This window comes from Dryas octopetala, chromosome 3 (genome assembly GCF_963921425.1).
Source record: "Dryas octopetala chromosome 3, drDryOcto1.1, whole genome shotgun sequence".
Classification (NCBI taxonomy): Eukaryota; Viridiplantae; Streptophyta; class Magnoliopsida; order Rosales; family Rosaceae; genus Dryas; species Dryas octopetala.
The window spans coordinates 1,749,554-1,767,789 of NC_141368.1; the positions used below are offsets into that span (position 1 = coordinate 1,749,554).

Below are 18,236 nucleotides of genomic sequence, written 5' to 3' on the forward strand. Positions count from 1 at the left end.
AAAAGTAATATGCAAGCACACGGTGTGAAGAGTGCACCTGTATAGTATGAGCATGTCTTACAATTGTCCTACATTCTGTTTACGGTTTCGTTTAGTTTTTCCAAAAGGTAATGCCTGCGAGTAGGACTGTGTAGTGGTCTGTACTTTTGGCGTATTCAATTAGCCAGATTGTCTACATACTTACCCACCACCCTTTTTATAGCCATTATGGATTTATGGGTTTGAGTTTGTGCCCTCCACAGTCCACATAGAGCCATAGAGGAAAAGCATATCAGCCAGATGGTCTGCATGCTTGATGCTTGTGATATATTGAGTTTCACACTTGTCATGGTAATTGATTGAAACTATTCTATATTATTATTGTTACTAAATAGTAAATACTAATGTAATATTAACTATGAAATTGAATTGAAGCTCACTTTTCTGGTGCTTTAAAAAGTATTCATATCATCAGACTGTGATGACTTTATTACATTTTTCTTTTTCTAAGGATAAATACAAATGTTGGGAACTTTGCAATCAAAATGTATTTACTTTCTTAAAAGAAAACTGAATTTCAATTACGGCTTTTATATATTTTAGCCCAAACTACGGTTTCTAAGGATAAATTGACCCCTATTCACAAACACATAGCGGCACAAACACAAACACAAACACAGAGCGGCACAACACATACCCCCAAAAAGTAGATGTTTATCGCGGGTGGGTTGTTTTAACATTTTTAAAAATTCAAGTAGATTTTTTTGACATTCAACAATTTTTGAGTTATTTAATTATGATGGTTTCTAAAGTGAACTTTTTTTTAAGGAAATGTTATTGGCACTCCAAACAGATCATCCTACACTCCAAACATAAGAGAAAATTTGTATATTTTGAAGTGTAAGATGACGTTGTTTGAGTGCTAATAGTGCCACCCTTTTTTTAATTATTTACGATTTTTTTACTAATTAAAAATGATCGTGAATAAGATTTAAACTTAGAATCTCCTTCAACAAAAAAGGTACTAGATACTACTACTAGATTAAATAATTATTACCATATGAACACCCTATTCAAGAGCATGCATATGTTGATAACTAAGTTGATGTAACCTTTTGTTCGGACAAATTAGAAAATAAGTTCGGTTAATTCATCTAAAATTTATGTATAAAAAAAGCCCAAACAGTTCAAAGAATCGTTCATATGAATTTAATAATTTAAAAAATTATAACCCTCTTACTCCAAATAATTAACAACTATACCCGTCTGACTCCAAATAATTTTAATAATTACTTCAAAAACTTTTGCTATATAAGGTTTTTTTTTATTAGATGAAGCGGGAGAATTCGAACATCTTTTTTCTTGTTCTTATCCTAAAGTTACCATAATAATTATACATTATCCCAACTTATCCATTTTTATTTAAATTACCCACTTTTACAGTTTTACTCCTTTTACTTTTTATCCTTCCCTATTGTTGATAAATGTAAATTACCTGTGAGTGTGATATGCGCTATTTTACGGCTGCATAGGAGGGGCCAAAGGAATCGCTATCACCATCATACGCGCGCGAGTGATAAGAGGGTACAAGATTAGCAAATCGTAACCATTGATCAATCCCACGGAGAACAAACATCTTTTTGTTTCTTTGGGCTCTTCAAGCATAAAATCCCAAGATAGGGACAAAAAGGGAAAGAAAATGTTTCTCGATGTGGTGCTGACTGCTGAGGATTGAGCAACCTTGGGCCGTTAAAGCTGGGTTTTCTTTTTTTTAAAGCTGGGTTTTCTTTAATGGGGGAATCTTTGTATTTTTTATTTTTTAACGTTCATGATTTGGTGTTGTAGTGTGACTGTGTGAGTGAGAAGAATAATAATTAATGTATATAACTGAAAATTATGCAAGTAAATGTTCTTTATTGCCCTCTTATATTATAATAAATAAATGAACTTGGTCGGCACAAACACAACATGATATGAATATAAAACGTTATGGGCCAACATAAGGATGATGCAAGTAAATGAATTGGACCTGCTCAAAGTTCACAAGCATTTGACCAAAAAAAAAAAAAAAGTTCACAATCACAAAATGGAATTAAATTAGGCAGGGCTTGTTTAAAATTATTATTATTATTTTTTTCAACAATAAAATTCAATTTATTTTAAAAAATTAATATTTAATTAAAAAAAAAAAAGACTTATGGATCTTGCTCGTTTTAGGCACGACAAAAGCACAAATAGACCGCGTGACGTTTGCTATGCCAAACCTAAGTCTTACTTATCTAAATCAGCACGAGCTAAACTCAATTATTAAATAGGCCAACACTCAATACGAATATAACACAAAGTACGAATAAACTCAACTTAAATGAGTTGAACAGTGCAGTGGCGGACTGCCCAACCCATTTGATATGTCTAATATCTTTGTAAACCAAAATATATAGACTGAGTATATAAATATATTTTATTATTTAAAATGTATTAATGATATATTTAAAAAGTAAAAATAATATTTTAATTAGTGTAAATTACTCCACTTTATATTATTTCTTACCTCTTTTACAAAAAAAAAAAAACATCTACTCATTTTTGTACGCAAACTCTACATACATGCATCACATAGGATAATCTTTTATCTCTATAGTTTTAACAAAGAATAAATGTGTTTCCAAGAAAATAATTTAATTACATAATATAATCTATTTTCAAGAAAACAAGTCGCAGTTTATGGGAAGAAATGGATATTAGAGAAGAAAAATAATATTCATTGAAAATGGAATCAATGGATGAAGAGCGTATGCACGACAAGGTTCTTTTTGCCGTTGATACTGTTTATTCGACTAGACTCTAGACTCGACTTTAGGTAGTACTTAGGAGCAGAGAAGTTCCAACCATCGTTGGTTTAAGTAGGGGTGGGCACGGTGCGGTTCGGCTCAATTCACCCCGAGAACCATGCACCGCGCCAGAAATATTATATCGGTTTGGTTCGGTGTTGAGAACCGGACAAAGTGAAAAAAAACCAAACCAAACCAAACCATTGCAAGAACGGTTTGGTTCGGTGTGTGCACGTTTTTGGGCCAAAAAATGTGGGCCTAAGTCCAATTATTTTGTTGGTACTTACATTTGGTTTTTAAACATTTTGGCCACACAATTGAGTTTTTGAACTACCATTCTACAAATTAAACAAATGCAAATACAATTTTGAACTTTATTTAATTTAGTACTTAAAATTTTAAAGTAAATACAACCTGCTTAAGTTATAAGTTATAACTATATATAAGATTATATATAACTATTATAGAGTAATGAGTATAGTATATATATAACTATATACTACTATAGTATATACTAGTATACTACTATAATTATATATTACTTATATAGTTATATATAACTATTGTAGTATGTATACAACTACTATACACTAAGTTACTAACTATATAGTTATATATAACTAACTATACTAAGTTACTAACTATATAGTTATATACTAAATTTATATATAACTCTATATGCATAAAACATTATTATATAGACTATAGAGTATACTAATTTTATTATATAAGATATAACTAAAATTATATACTAAAACATTATTATATATATAATATTAAACTCATAGGGTTATATAAAATATATTTTAGGGTCTAAAATAAAAATGTATAAAATGTGTATAAAAATGTATAAAATATGCATAAAAATATATAATTATATTTTAAAAAAATTACACGGTTTGGTTCGGTTTGGTTCGGGTAATATGAGCATGAAACCGGAACCGGAACCGTCTATATACGGTGTGGTTCGGTTTTCTCTTACGGTGTTGACTTTTTGGTCAACTCGGTATTTTTTCGGTTTTTTTACGGTTGGTTTGGTTCGGTGTTTCGGTGCGTCGGTTATTATGCCCACCCCTAGGTTTAAGTAGTGGCAAAAGTATAACAACACACTCTGAAATCTGATGTGAATAAAAGCACAAAAATAAAGAAGCAACAATGATGGTTGCAAAAGATGCACCAATGGACATCCATCGTCTCCATTTTGACTTCGTTATCAATAAACAAAGAGGAGTAAAATAGCTGAAGAAAAAGGTGCTCCTAAAAGTGTTAGGGTGAATAGTGAAAGTACATCAAGGAAATAGCATGCCCCAATCAGTTTGGAGGAAGATTAATTAGCAAATGGAGAATATGGTTGGGAAACAGGGCAAATAAAACAATTTTGTAAAATTTGGAGGAATTTTTGAATGTGCCAAACCCATTTACATGTGGCGAAATAAAAATTTACGAGAATTTTTTAATTATGTTAATGTTATTGATAACGTTTTTTCATATATGTGCAAGACCCACCACGTAATAGCAATCTCCATATAAAACAAAAAAGAATATTGCGATTCTAAAAAAAGGGTATATTCATATTTCCATACATGAGATGCTATTAATAGATAGAATGCAAAATGAGTAGCCACACTGACATTGTATTTGTAGTAGGCCAACTGAAGATTCTGATTTCTGGGAAGCTTAGCTAAGGCGATGCTCATTGAAAAAGAAGGAATATCGAATTGTACTGATGATGGATGATGATGATGACAATGAAAAGATATACGAATTAAGCAGACGAAGAAGGTGCTTGAAAGGAAACAAAAGTTTAAAAATGTGATTTGGGACCACCACTACCATTGCCTTCCCTTTCTGTATGGAGGGTCCAAATCTAGTTAGGAGAATAAGATTTCTGATTGATAGTATTTTCATGTCTGTTTTGTTTGGTTGGGACTTTGAAGGGCATTTAGAACCTTTTTCAAACTCTACCATATATATAAAAGTATAAAACTAAAGCATATGAATCTATGTATTAAGTATTGGGTGAGCAGGCTGAATTTTTGGGTGGGTCAAACAAGTTCACATTGCTCCAGTTGGCCCAGACTAGAAAGAATTGCCATGTCCATGCTAGTGAAGACCAGGGCACTCTAGTCTTATATGGACAAAACCTAAATGCTTTTTTGGTCTACCTAAAAATTAGATGAGATTAGACAGATGTATAATGAACATCCAGTAAAACTAAAAGATAGGTGGATGAACCATATATATATATATATACATACATACATATCCATAGTCTATTTCATGTCTTAACTTGGTGGAGGCTTAAAGTTTGATAATATGAGTGACAATGTGATTGTCGTTGTCAATGTCATGGAATCTTCAAAAGAATGCATTTTGTTCATGATCACTTGGGCAGATAGGCTAGAAAGAGAGAGGAGGTGGGTTTGGCGAAAAGGAGGGGGAGGGAGTCTCATGGGTTTGGCAGGAGGAAGTATTAGTGATAGCGATGAAGATAGAATATATAGATACCCTTTGTTATCAAATGAAAGCAAAGATCGCAATCTCTAAGCAACTTAGATATCCCACTAACTATCATTTTGCTTCTTTTGGTGAAACTATCTGTTTTCTTTTTCATTCCTTGTTCTGAACTCTGAAGAGAGAGAGAGAGGTCATTACAAGCCACTTTGTGGTGTGGAAAAGAGAAGTGTAGTGTAGTGTAGTGTCACACACTAGAAGATGTGTTGAGGGCATCCACAACACAGCACCAAGGGAACCATCTCCACCACCACCACCACCACCACCACATTTGTCATTCATTGTATATTTAAATTTTCTTGTCGTGTATGATTGTCTTCTTTGTAAGTTGCAGTGGTAGTAAACACTATAAGAAGCATTTTTGGCCCTCCTTTGTGCCATCTACATCATTTTATATAATTGTCACTTTGTTACCATTAATGGAAAATTGTGAGGACCATGCTCGGCTACTGTTTCTCTACAAACTCAGTACAAAGCACTGATCCACCTCTTGGTGCATAAAATTTATAGAAAGATACCATAAAATCAAAATCTCACATCACCTTTTAGTTAACCCCATCCCCTCTTTGCTTCACGAACTGGTTACAAATCAATTTGGGTTTGCTACACATGTAAATAGGAAATGGAGTCCTCTATCGACTAGTCTAGAAACCTTTACAAAGTAGAACTGAAAAAATAAAATACAATAATAAACAGAATTGGAAAAAGGTACCATATCGTATCACAGTCATTGAATTCTCAATGGAAAACCTGATTCACATTCATAAATGCCCATATCCATCACATTCATAAATGCCCATATCAATGACAGTAACTAATGCAATCAGGGGAAAACTTTCCAGGTCATTCCATTACATCTCTATATATATATAATAAAAAAGAAACCTTTATACAACAATGATCAGATGGCATATCGTGAATCACATGCTACATCCGAATGCACGAGACATAAGAAATTGACATTCCAGCAAAAAAGAATACATGGCTATTAACAATGCATTTTTTTAGCTGTGTGAGAGGCATAATAAATATATTCACTACTATACCGAGAAAGAAATTTTTGTTTTGTCAGTTGGGTCCTCTAATTGTTTCCTCCTCGAACCCACCGAGTTGAACCTGTCTTTGCCATGCCAGAATAATAATCACCCACATTTGCCACAAATAGTGGATCTCTATCTTCAAATCTGAACTCATTACTCATATCACTACAGCTGACATTTCCTGACTCCGTCTGCTCCAATTCTCTTGTTAAATCCTCCATTGTCTTCTTCAAACTTGCTTTACTCATCGGCCCTGCCTCACCAGTTGAAATGCCAACCATTGTAATCTTGGGAAGGTATGGATTTTGCTGTAAGTTCTGCTCTACACATTCCTTTGATGAGTCTTCATTTTGGTGATTTTGCTTTGACCACAGATGACAAAACCAATCTCCAAAGGGAAACCGGAGATTTGATCTGTTTCCTTTGTTGGTCTGACTATCATCCTTTAGCTTAATCTCTGAAGCGCTACAGTGTAGAGAATCTTTATTATCATTTACTGCTTCCCAGTTGGCAAGGCAGTTGGTTGACTGAGAAGCTCTAAGAAAAGAAGCCGCACTCCTGCACCAGAATAAACATAATTTTGTTATAAGGGCACGAAAGATATTAGATTTTGGAACCTCTCGAATAAGCCAGTCTATTAGAATCTAGAAGCACCCAAGTTAACCCATGTCAATATCTAGTGAAAGCGTTAAACAAAAAGAAAACATGGATTTTTCCATAGGATTTGATGTGATTGCATGAACTTAAAGATGGCACAGGATGTACCTTCTCTCAAAAGAGTCAACCATATAAGGGAATTTTGGTTGAATGCCAGTTGCTTTCCGAAACCACCTGTTACCCAGAAGTACTTTATCAACAGTGTATAGGAGCTGCATTTCAGCGGCCTTAGAAATGACACTCAAAGGTATTCCAGGATTCCCCATTTCATCCAGTACTTCCTGAACCTGTCCAGAGATATTTGTTGCAATGAAACAAATAGACAATACATGGGAACAAAAAATAAGGCGAACTAGGATATTTAAACTTAATTTATACATCCATATATTTCCATGTCAGAAGAACAAGTAATTCATTCTTGTAAGCTTATCATTGACCACGTGTAATCAAAATTACTTCACATGCATCAGTGATTTTACAAATCATCTTAAAATCTTGTAAATGTCTAACCACCAAACTACTTGCTCCCTCAAAGCAATACTTTACTATGGGATTTCATACCTCTGGAGGCTCCCATAAGCTATCTCCCATCTCTTCGATTACTTCTGCTGGCAAGTTGTCATCAATCACATCCCGGCGCCGCTGCATGTGCCGAGTTTGAATTAAAGAATGGAAATGCTGATCTACAGATTCCTCAAGAATGTTATCAAGCATGTTTTTATCAAAAAAGTAGGGAGTATACCTGTTGGAACAAACAGTAACCAATTGAGCATCAGCCATTTTGAATTAAACTTGAAAAAACAAAAAATTGTTTCTGATAAAAATAGAAGTAATTATCCACCAAGGAAACCAGCCTTCAGTTAAAAAAATAAAAATAAATTCAGTATCCTGAGAAATACCCATTTTTCCTGTTTTTTAAAATTTCTTTTGCTTCTTTTCATCCAAGAAAAATCTGTATCAAAATCATAAAACTAGAAACAAGCACAAAAACAGGAGAACACACCATTTGATCCCCTCGGAGCTTGCTATAGCAATATCCAAGTTTTGAGCACTAAAAACTGGGACTCCATCAACCTTTTTGCAACCGCCATTCTGAGGGATTGTCTTGAGAAGTTTGTTAGCTGCCTTCACCTGTAGGAGCAGCAAATGTTAAAAAATGATAAAATATTACAAAGATGGTTGTCATATGAATCATACCTGTTTCTCATTCGGAACAAACTGGAACAAGTGGGGCTTTTCCTGCATACAACATGGTGAACGATTTTAATAGTTAATCCAAAGAGGAACTCAGCATAACATGAAAATTACCAATACATAAAAAGCAATAAAGTATATAAATCCATATTGTGGCACATCCAGGATATGACACAGGTGCATGCTTTCTTTCTGTTACTTCATAACCAAAACAGAAATGATGCATCAATCTGCACTGTCGTTCCAATGGGGAGAGACAGGGGGGGGGGGGGGGGGAGAGTACCTTGAAATGCTCATATGCTAAATCGAGACGACAAGCACCCACCACACCACTTGGAATATTCAGCCGTTTCACATATGTAACTATGAACACAATCTCAGTTAGAATGCAGGACATCTCCAGATGCAAATCAATTTGATCAGATAAAATGAAAATAAAAAAAGAAATGAAGAGGATATACCTGCATCGCCTAAATCCATAAAAAAACGGAACACTGGGCCATTTCTCTCACTATTAGTAATTGATGCAAACATCTTCTTGAGCCACTCAGGAGTTCTACAGGCCATAAAAACAAACGAAAATCAGTTAAAAACCTCAAATATTCAATCTTTTTCTTGAATTTTCATAAGCTCATGCCAAAGACAACATCTTTGTCAAACTTAAACTGAAACCCAAATACATAAATGGTATGACCCAGCAAGAAATCATTTTTAAACTAAATAAAATACAATATTTACAAAAATAAAGTTAAAAAGGGACCTTTTGGATATAAAGGGTATGTCGAAGTGGGTAGAGACGGCCATGAGACCAGTCCCAGAAAGGTCACACATGCTGAAGACCTGGCCCACAAAGGCCGGCCCACCACCCTTGATATTTGAGTTCAGTCCCGCAATCCTGACCGTTGATGGGAACGCCGAGTTTGACTCTGACGAGGAGGCGACGCCTTTCATGGCTGATTTGGAGTCGGGCTGAGCTGCCGAGTGGAAGGCTAGAGGTTTCGGTGAATTGGGGAAGAAGAGGGCGACGCGGATTGTTGACGGGGTCGAGGTCGTCGACGGCGTCGTTTTGGGGGCGGAGAAGAGAGAGAGGAGATTGGTGGTGGTGGAGTGGAGCAAGTGGGTGATGGGTTTGGGATGGGTATTGTGCGTTCGTTCGGTTGGTGAGGCCATGAATGAGGGACCTTTACTGTTGTATGATGATGGCTTTGTCAAATTGTGTCTACTAGGAGTGGGAGAGGATGAGACTCTCGCGAGAGAGACAACAGAGATATCGAATAAGGATTACATTGGAATTTTCATTTTTTCTGGATTTGCATAGTTGGGCTGATTGGTTTCATCCCAATGGGCTTCCACCAACAGTGATTGTTATCTGAAACGACATGTCGTTAACACACAAAAGTATAGAAGTGTCCAAATATACTTTTGGGAGTAGCACTTTGTTACCTGAACTTTAGTCTTGTCTCAACTATATATCTAAATTATTATTTCTCATAATTTCATACCTAAATTTTTTTTAGTTCCAATCTAGTATATAAGGTGACTTTTTTCAAATAATATATCAAAATTAAGGGCATTTTAGTTAGTATAGGATCATGAATAGACTAATTAAGACATGTGTAACACACATGACTAAATTTTGTAGTATTTTATAACAAAAGTCACTAAATTTTATTAATTTTTTCTCGAATAAAAATGACAAAAAATTATGTATGTAATCTTTAATTTGATTTTTAAACAAAAATTAAAGTTTTGAGTTTGTTAAAATTATCCTCGTATTACAAAAAACATAAAACACAAAACACATAAACCAATTTTGAAAATTTGAAACCGTAGGAGTCAAATTTGTTTTCGAAATAAAACACAAGTACTAAAAATGTTTTTTCCCTTTTTACCCATAACAGATTGTTGGACTGCTAGGACTATGTGCTTAAATTGGGCTTAGGCTAGGCCCATTAGAGAGGAAGCAAAGCTGCTGAAGGATTAGGCCTAATTTGGATCCCAAATGGCAAATAAAATCCAAGCAAGCTCCTCTCCCATCTGAAAACGCTTACCCCTTTCTAGTCTCTCTGTGTGCATCTGTAGGCGCGCCATCGTACGGACAGAGTGCCTCAGAATCAGATCGCGCCTCTGATTTTTCCTTTTCCAGGCAATATATATTTTTTCAATTTCTTATTTCAAGATGTTAAACTGGAAATTCATTTCTATGAATTTTGATCAAACTCTGGATGAGCTAATAATAAGCTGTTTTTATTTGTGTGCGTGAATTGGTATGCATGCGTTTCAATATGTATAGCTATTTCTATACTTGTTTTTAATTTGAAATATTCATCCTGGTGGGTTTTGAATTGATTTGTATATATTGTTGGAGCTTTGGTACTCCAATTTTTGGTTGTATTTAGGCCTATAAGCTATCAGTTTGAATTGGCTTTACTGAGTTCACTACCTTCCTTGAGTATAGTCACTGGACTTGATCAACTTCACAATCGCGAGGCCGCTGTGTTATTGTTATTTATTTCATAATTTGGTTGAATAATCCAGCTTCGATTGCTATATATACACATGTATATATGTTTTTGAAATTGTGGGTCTTCTTGGCTTCATTTATAAAGAGGTGGGATAGATTAGATAGGCCTTAGGCTCAAGTTCCTGCCTGGTCTTTTAATGGCCTAATTGTGATTTTATTTTATTTTTTAATTTTGTTAAGGAAATGAAACTACTCATGCAATGTTGTTTTTAGAGTTATAATCATGAATTATTTCTAGTGTAGTCGTTTTATGCCATTGCATTGGAGGTGTTTTGGAATTCAGATTTAAATCGTATTGTACATACTCTGCTTAATGATGTCACTTTGTTTAAAGCTCTTCCTTCTGAGACGGTCAGTGCACTGATTGGTTCTGACCAAAGTCAACTCTGCAGGCATAATATCTATATACAAGTAGTTGTAGCCAGAAGGTCGCCATGGCTGCTTCAGAAGAAAATAGCGCACTGTTCCCAATTTTCATTTTAACAATAATGGCACTTCCTCTAGTGCCTTATACAATATCGAAGTTATGTCGTGCTGCATCAAAGAAAACAAAGAGCATCCACTGCCAGTGCTCTGAGTGCTCTCGTTCGGGAAAGTACCGCAAATCAATATTTAAGCGGGTGGGTTCCTTCATTGTTGTTTAAATCAAATCTTTATTTATTCATTGCACACAAAATTACACCATTGGTTTCAAACCATCTAACTATGGTCTAAATATATGTGATTATGATTGCCTTTTTGCAGATTTCAAACTTCTCAACATGGAGTAACTTGACATTAATACTGCTTTGGGTCATCATGATAGTCCTGATTTATTACATAAAAAATATGAGCCGTGAGGTAAACATTTTAATTGAATTTGAGGGATGTGATTATCTATGGTCTTCCTGTCCATGTTTTACATTTCCATGCTACTTCGGTTTAGTTAATTGGTATTAGATTTCTAATGTTGTATCATTGTGCTTTGAATGGTTGATGTTGAATTTCATTTGGGAGATTTTTTCATTTTTATTTTTTGAATTCACTCAGATTCAAGTTTTCGAGCCATTCAGTATTCTTGGACTGGAACCTGGAGCTTCAGATTCAGAAATAAAGAAGGCGTATAGGAGACTCTCTATACAATACCATCCTGATAAAAATCCAGATCCAGGTTGAAGGTGTTTTAGTTTTCCAGTTTATGCATGATTCTCATCTGACCTTCAAAATAATGGGAAAGATGGGGGGCCTTTTCTGTGTAATATGTATACATTAACTGTTAATTTTTTCCCCTTTTCTAGAGGCCAACACGTATTTTGTGGATTTCATATCGAAGGCTTATCAGGCTCTGACAGATCCAATATCTCGTGAGAATTTTGAAAAATACGGCCATCCAGATGGCAGGCAGGTAATGTGCAATTCTTTTCTATGAAAACAGATATGAAGTAGAATTAGTCATGTTTTGAAACTGAAGGTGATTCTTTACTTCAATAGGGGTTTCAAATGGGCATAGCTCTTCCTCAATTCCTGCTAGACATCGATGGGGCATCTGGTGGAATACTCTTACTCTGGATTGTTGGTATTTGTATTCTCTTGCCATTGGTGATAGCTGTCGTATATCTTTCAAGGTCGGCGAAATATACTGGCAATTATGTCATGCATCATACGTTGTCCACTTACTATTACTTTATGAAACCTTCTCTGGCTCCCAGGTACTCAATTTATTTAAAATGTATGTTCACTATTAATTCTGTTCACCTAATATAGTAAGTCTTCCAATAGTAATCAGTTAGGGTACTTTCTTTTAATAGGAATGAATTAGGGTACTTTCAGTGCCGGAATTGTAGAAGTTAGCTTTTCTACATTATTATTTGCTGGTTGCTACTTGCAAGTTTGAAGTTTCAGTTAAATTACTGACGTTGAATAATAACATAATCAAAACACTGGGGGTAATTTTCTGTATGTTTAAAAATAAGTTAGGTATACCTTCTTCTCCCAACCAAACCAAAATAAGAGTTAAAGTTTCTCTTACCTGTACATATTCTTGTTTATTTCATATTTTAATGGACCCGTAGTCTCTGTTATAACTTCATTGATCTTATGAGATAACCTGATTATACAGCAAAGTAATGGATGTCTTCATAAAGGCTGCTGAATATACGGAAATTCCAGTTCGTAGAACTGACAATGAACCCCTTCAGAAGCTTTTTATGCTAGTCAGGAGTGAGCTAAATCTGGACCTTAAGAACATCAAGCAAGAGCAGTCAAAGTTTTGGAAGCAGCATCCAGCCCTTGTAAAGGTAGTTTGTGCTGCAAGACAGGGCATTATTACTGGAAAAGTGTGTCCTGATCTTTGAAAATTGTCTATGCTTACCTTTATGCTACTTTCTATGCAGACAGAATTGTTGATTCAAGCACAGTTAACTCGTGAGTCAGCATCTTTATCTCCATCTCTGCAAGGTGATTTCAGACGTGTTCTGGAACTTGCCCCTCGTCTCCTTGAAGAATTGATGAAGGTGATCTCAACATTTCATGTCTAACATTCTATTAGCAGCCTCTGAAATAAGTGCTTATGCTGCTTAATAATTGCAGACTTTCCTCAAGCCTACATTGTTTCCTCATATTTGTGAATAGATTTGTTGTTGCTCCCCAATACTGTACTTAAGCATTTAACAAAGGGATTTAAAAGGGGGTACAGAAGTTGGTAGGACGCTGCTCTGGACTTGCTATACCAGAATATAATGCTTTTCATCATTTGAAGGCAGCTCCTTGTTCATCATTGTGTAGGAATTTCAGATCATTAGGGTATTCCAACAAGAAAAGGAAAAAAGAGCAGGATATATAGATGCTCCTTGTTCATCATTGTGTAGGATTGAAGGTGATAGAAGGATATATATATATATTTTATATTATCTCAAGACCTCTAGTCCTGTGCTTTAACCATTATATATATATATGTATATAGATGCTGCTTTTTTTTGGTTTCTTTTTTTAAGGCCAAAAGGATATAGATGATTATATAAAATGAGTGAAGAAAATATGCCAGATACACCAAATTTTGGGTGCTTATACCAAGAACTATATGAGTTTATTTTAGTGCAGGTAGAGTGCAGGACCTATTTAGTCATCAAGTTTAGCCAACTTCTACTTTATTTAAGTGGTGTTTTATATTATTTTGTTTCAAGTGGTGCTTCATTGGTTGCTATCTCTGGAATGACTTGATTAAATTAAAGATTCTTCTCAGTGGCAAAAAAAAAAAAAAAAATTAAAGTTTCTTCTCATGTACTGTTGTGCTACCATTCTTCCTGACATATCTACCAAATTTGGAAGCCAGATTGTGCTAGTTTTACTAATGCTTTACTCTCTATATAGATGGCAGTTATGCCACGCAATGCTCAGGGGCAGGGATGGCTGAGGCCTGCAATTGGGGTCGTTGAACTTTCTCAGTGTATCATTCAGGTGATGGTCTATGATCCACTAAAGCATGTAGATCTCACAAATATACTGATCATGTTACTTCCTCTTTTTCGTTTAAAATTTGCAATATTTAAGATTTGTCATTCATCATCTGTACCTTCTACGAATCTGTACTAAGTTTTGGATTCTTGTTATGTTGGTGTCCAATAATGCAGGCTGTTCCTCTTAGTGCAAGGAAGGCTACTGGAGGATCTAGTGAAGGCATTGCCCCCTTTCTGCAGCTGCCACATTTTAGTGAGGCTGTTATAAAAAAGATAGCCCGCAAGGTACAGTCTTATTTTGGACCAAGTCATGATGGAATACAACTGTTTAATCTTGTCCCTTGCACAGCTGCAGGTGGTAGCGCTGTATTGCCACTAGTAATATTTATAACTAAAAAGGTTCTATGAATCCCTCATTTTGAGACTGAATAAGCAGAAAATCTGCACAAATTGATTATTAATCATATTTATTTCTTTCACTTTTTGCTGCCCTCTCTTTTCCTCAGCTGGGTTTTTATTTTTTGACATTAGCTTTAATTATTTTCTTCTTTTATTTGTAGAAGCTGAGAGTGTTTCAGGAGCTTCAGGACATGTCCTTGCAAGATCGTGCCGAGCTACTTTCTCAAACAGCTGGATTCTCGTCCACTGAAGTACAAGATGTTGAATTGGTATTGGAAACGATGCCTTCCATATCAATTGATGTTAAATGTGAGACTGAAGGTGAAGAGGGTATACAAGAGGGTGACATTGTCACTGTTCATGCTTGGGTGACACTAAAACGCGCTAACGGCCTGATTGGCGCCCTTCCCCATGCCCCATACTTCCCGTTTCACAAGGAAGAAAATTTCTGGTTTTTGCTTGCAGACAGTGTCTCCAATAATGTTTGGTTTTGGCAGAAGGTAAATTTCATGGATGAAGCTGCAGCTATCACTGCTGCTTCCAAGGCAATTGAGGAGACAATGGAGGGTTCAGGAGCAAATATGAAGGAGACTAGTGCTGCTGTCAAAGAAGCAGTTGAGAAGGTGAAGAGTGGGTCTAGACTGGTAACAGGCAAATTACCGGCCCCAGCTGAAGGGAATTACAATTTGACCTGTTACTGCTTATGTGACTCTTGGATTGGTTGTGATAAGAAGACAAACTTGAAGGTAAAAGTTTTGAAGCGTACCCGGGCTGGTACCCGTGGTTTTGTGGCAGAAGAGGGACCAATTGCTGAGGATGGGGTTGATGAGGAGGAAGAGAATGAAGATGAGGAATATGACGATTATGAGAGTGAGTACAGCGAAGATGAGGCGGATGAACAACACGACCCACAAAAGAAAGGCCCTGCTGCAAATGGCACTGCGCATCAACGAGGCTCAGGCTCAGAAGGTTCAGGTTCAGAGGAAGACTAAATCAACTAAAATTTTATTTAGACGTTTACTTTGTTTCTTCATTTATCCTATATTTGGTGAAAGAGTTGATACAACCAACACGGTCGTTACCATGTGCCCATCTTTGATTTTGCAGATCTTATTAGTTTTGATACTAAACACGTGGGTTTCAAACCCATTTCAGCCGGTTCAGTTATTAAAGATTTTTAGACCTTTTGATGATTAACGTCTTTTCTTGGAACAAAATTTACTAATAAGCAATGGAAATCAGAGTGGAATTTGAATTAATAAACTCAAATTTGCAAGGTAGACCATCCATCAAATGAAAATAATCGAGAACAATTAATACATTGAGAATGGACTATCTTTGGCAACGTTATGTTATATGATTATTTTCTTGATCCACTGGATCAATTGTGATATTACTCAACAAAGATTTGTAATTAAATTTCCCTAATTAGACCAAAGATTGTTAATTTATATCATTATACCACTTTCTGTACTAACAATTTGATCTCTTCCGTACACCTCACAACCATCAACACAGCTTCTTTTTGGCTTTTATGGTTGCAACCAACCACGAAGCTCAGAGAAACAAGTTCTACCCAACTATTTCTCCCTGACGACACAATGTTTTAAATCCCACCATCGCATATTGAATATCTTTCAGGCCCCATGTCAAAAAGAAAAAAGCTGAGTTCCTTTCGCCTTGAACACCTTTCTCACCAAACAACCATCCCATAAAGGTGAGCAATGAGGTTAGGGATAATAAGTAAAACATCATAAGCCTCTGATATATCTGTCTAGTCAAGAAGAGATTTTAGATTCAACACTGAGTTCATCTGAACTTGTTTCAGCTTCCTCGAGTGAATCATTTGAGGTCTGGTTCTCAGCTTCAACAATGTGTTCATTTGAATCTGATTCAGCTTCTAACAATTCATGTGAGCTATGGACTGTTCCCACCTCCTCCCTTAGTGTTTTGTCAGCACCACTCAAATTGTTGTCTTGATAACTCGCTCGAATTCTAATACGTTTTCCCTTGATGTAACGGTATTCCCATCTTGTTGGTGGATATTTCTTCTTCAACTTTTTGTACTTGTCCATCATACCTAGCTCCTGAAAGACATTTCCAACCTTGGTAACAATCGAAGCATTTGGTCGGACCCCAAGCTCCTCCATGTCCGCAAATGTCTACAACAGGAGAAATTTTCCGAGAAGTTAAAACTCCCTGATGCATGGAACACAAAGGATCCAGTATACAAAGTTTGCAAAGTACAATGACATTTAGCCTCAAGGAAAATGAGAATGAATTCATTTCACAATCAAAATCCTTACAATTTGCAGGAATTTCAGATTTATTGGTGCAAATCATGATTGCATTGATATGTTCCTAATTTATACTTGAATGATATATTGTTCCATGAATCATACTTTGCAAAGAATTATCTTATAGACTAAAATAAGTGTACAGTGGAACCTTGGAAGAGATAGTAACAAACTAACAACTAAACAAGAATGTGGTATGATTATAATACCTCAAACATCTTGTCATGCATGCCCTTCTGATAGTAAATAGAAATCATTTTCTCAAAGAAAATGCGAGGCATGCTTTCCAAGTACTGTGAGAATAACTTGTTCCAAAGCTCTTCAGCTTCTTCAAGCCTCCCATCCTCTGCGAAAGCATTTAATAGTGTGAAATAGGTCCCTGTTGTTCTTCCCTGACCTTTGCTTAGCATCCATTTTGCTACCTACAAACCCCACATATGATTTCTGAGATTTAACTATTAGGAACCATTCATGATGTTAAGCATAGAAAGAAGGATAAAAAACCTGAATTATCCTCTTCCAATCTTTTTGATTCTCAAGGGTTTTCAATGCCTTCTTCACTGTAATCAAAGGGAATTCCAATTCCCAAGCAATGAAAGAATCAAGAGCCCCATAAACTTCCTCTTTGACATTTGACAATCCCTTAATCTACAAAAGAAAAGAAACAAAAATTAAATTTCAAGACTAAGCACAAACATTGGAAAGGGAGCAGAAAAAGAACAATAAAAAAAAAAAAAATCTTACACACTCAACAAGCTTGGCTGATTTAGAAATGGTCCCAATCTTCTTATTGGTTTTCCAGACTCTGGGGTATCTGGGTCTTGGACCTTTTGCAGCACATACCTGAAAAAAGTAATGAAAATGAGAAACAAAGAGATAAAGTTGTATAATTTAAGAAGAAAGTGATTTATCTTTCAGAAGTAGCTTGTATAATTTCAAAAAATATGCAAATTGCAAAAATGGATAGCTCTTTTTTTTTTTCTTTCCAAAGCTTTACCACTACACTGCTTCTACTGTGGGAAATTTTGATAAATTCCAGTCGCCGAGAAAAGACCGGAAGTGAGTATGTCAAGGTAAGCATACTCAAAAAGCATTTAAAATTAAAACTTCAGCTCAGCGCAAGTTTATGCAGAGAGAGAGAGAGAGAGGCTGAGACCAGAGCAGAGAGTGTCTCTCTCTTTCTCTCCCAAATCTTATTTATGATTTTGATTTTGATTTTCTATCTAGTCAAACAGGGGAGGGGAAATTAATTAATTGTATTTCAGTGGCTGGACCAAAAGCGGTGCGTTTTAGCTGCAGAAGAGAAGCTAATTACGAAACTAGACTTGGACCACTCGATGAGTCGGTCAATATCTCCCGGCTGTAGA

At 35.6% G+C, this 18,236-nt stretch overlaps 3 protein-coding genes across 4 annotated transcripts; 1 reads left to right on the forward strand and 2 right to left on the reverse strand.

Annotated features, from left to right (window-relative positions):
- Window positions 1–6,194: 6,194 nt before the first annotated feature.
- LOC147289341 (Tic22-like family protein) lies at window positions 6,195–9,513 on the reverse strand. The gene is made up of 8 exons (XM_086236583.1): window positions 8,976–9,513; window positions 8,677–8,771; window positions 8,499–8,578; window positions 8,219–8,260; window positions 8,025–8,152; window positions 7,583–7,763; window positions 7,130–7,308; window positions 6,195–6,922 (listed from the first exon to the last, which is right to left on the reverse strand). The coding sequence occupies exons 1-8, from the start codon at window positions 9,383–9,385 to the stop codon at window positions 6,406–6,408; spliced, it is 1,632 nt and encodes a 543-aa protein (XP_086092709.1). The 5' UTR covers window positions 9,386–9,513; the 3' UTR covers window positions 6,195–6,405.
- Window positions 9,514–10,224: 711 nt separating this feature from the next.
- On the forward strand, window positions 10,225–15,769 carry LOC147289342 (dnaJ protein ERDJ2A-like). 2 transcript variants are annotated; one of them, XM_086234678.1, is made up of 11 exons: window positions 10,225–10,361; window positions 11,132–11,359; window positions 11,484–11,579; window positions 11,769–11,889; window positions 12,017–12,123; window positions 12,210–12,427; window positions 12,838–13,015; window positions 13,112–13,231; window positions 14,088–14,174; window positions 14,348–14,572; window positions 14,734–15,769. In XM_086234678.1, exons 2-11 carry the CDS (start codon window positions 11,174–11,176, stop codon window positions 15,562–15,564), a joined length of 2,169 nt encoding a protein of 722 aa, XP_086090804.1. In that variant the 5' UTR covers window positions 10,225–10,361; window positions 11,132–11,173; the 3' UTR covers window positions 15,565–15,769. The 2 variants fall into 2 exon arrangements, with proteins under 2 accessions (XP_086090804.1, XP_086090805.1); XM_086234679.1 differs by having other exon boundaries at window positions 14,348–14,458.
- A 231-nt stretch (window positions 15,770–16,000) lies between these two features.
- Window positions 16,001–18,097, reverse strand: EMB1417 (Pentatricopeptide repeat (PPR) superfamily protein). Its single transcript, XM_086234681.1, has 5 exons — window positions 17,867–18,097; window positions 17,614–17,712; window positions 17,374–17,517; window positions 17,079–17,291; window positions 16,001–16,734 (listed from the first exon to the last, which is right to left on the reverse strand). The coding sequence occupies exons 1-5, from the start codon at window positions 17,948–17,950 to the stop codon at window positions 16,351–16,353; spliced, it is 924 nt and encodes a 307-aa protein (XP_086090807.1). The 5' UTR covers window positions 17,951–18,097; the 3' UTR covers window positions 16,001–16,350.
- Between the last annotated feature and the right edge of the window lie 139 nt (window positions 18,098–18,236).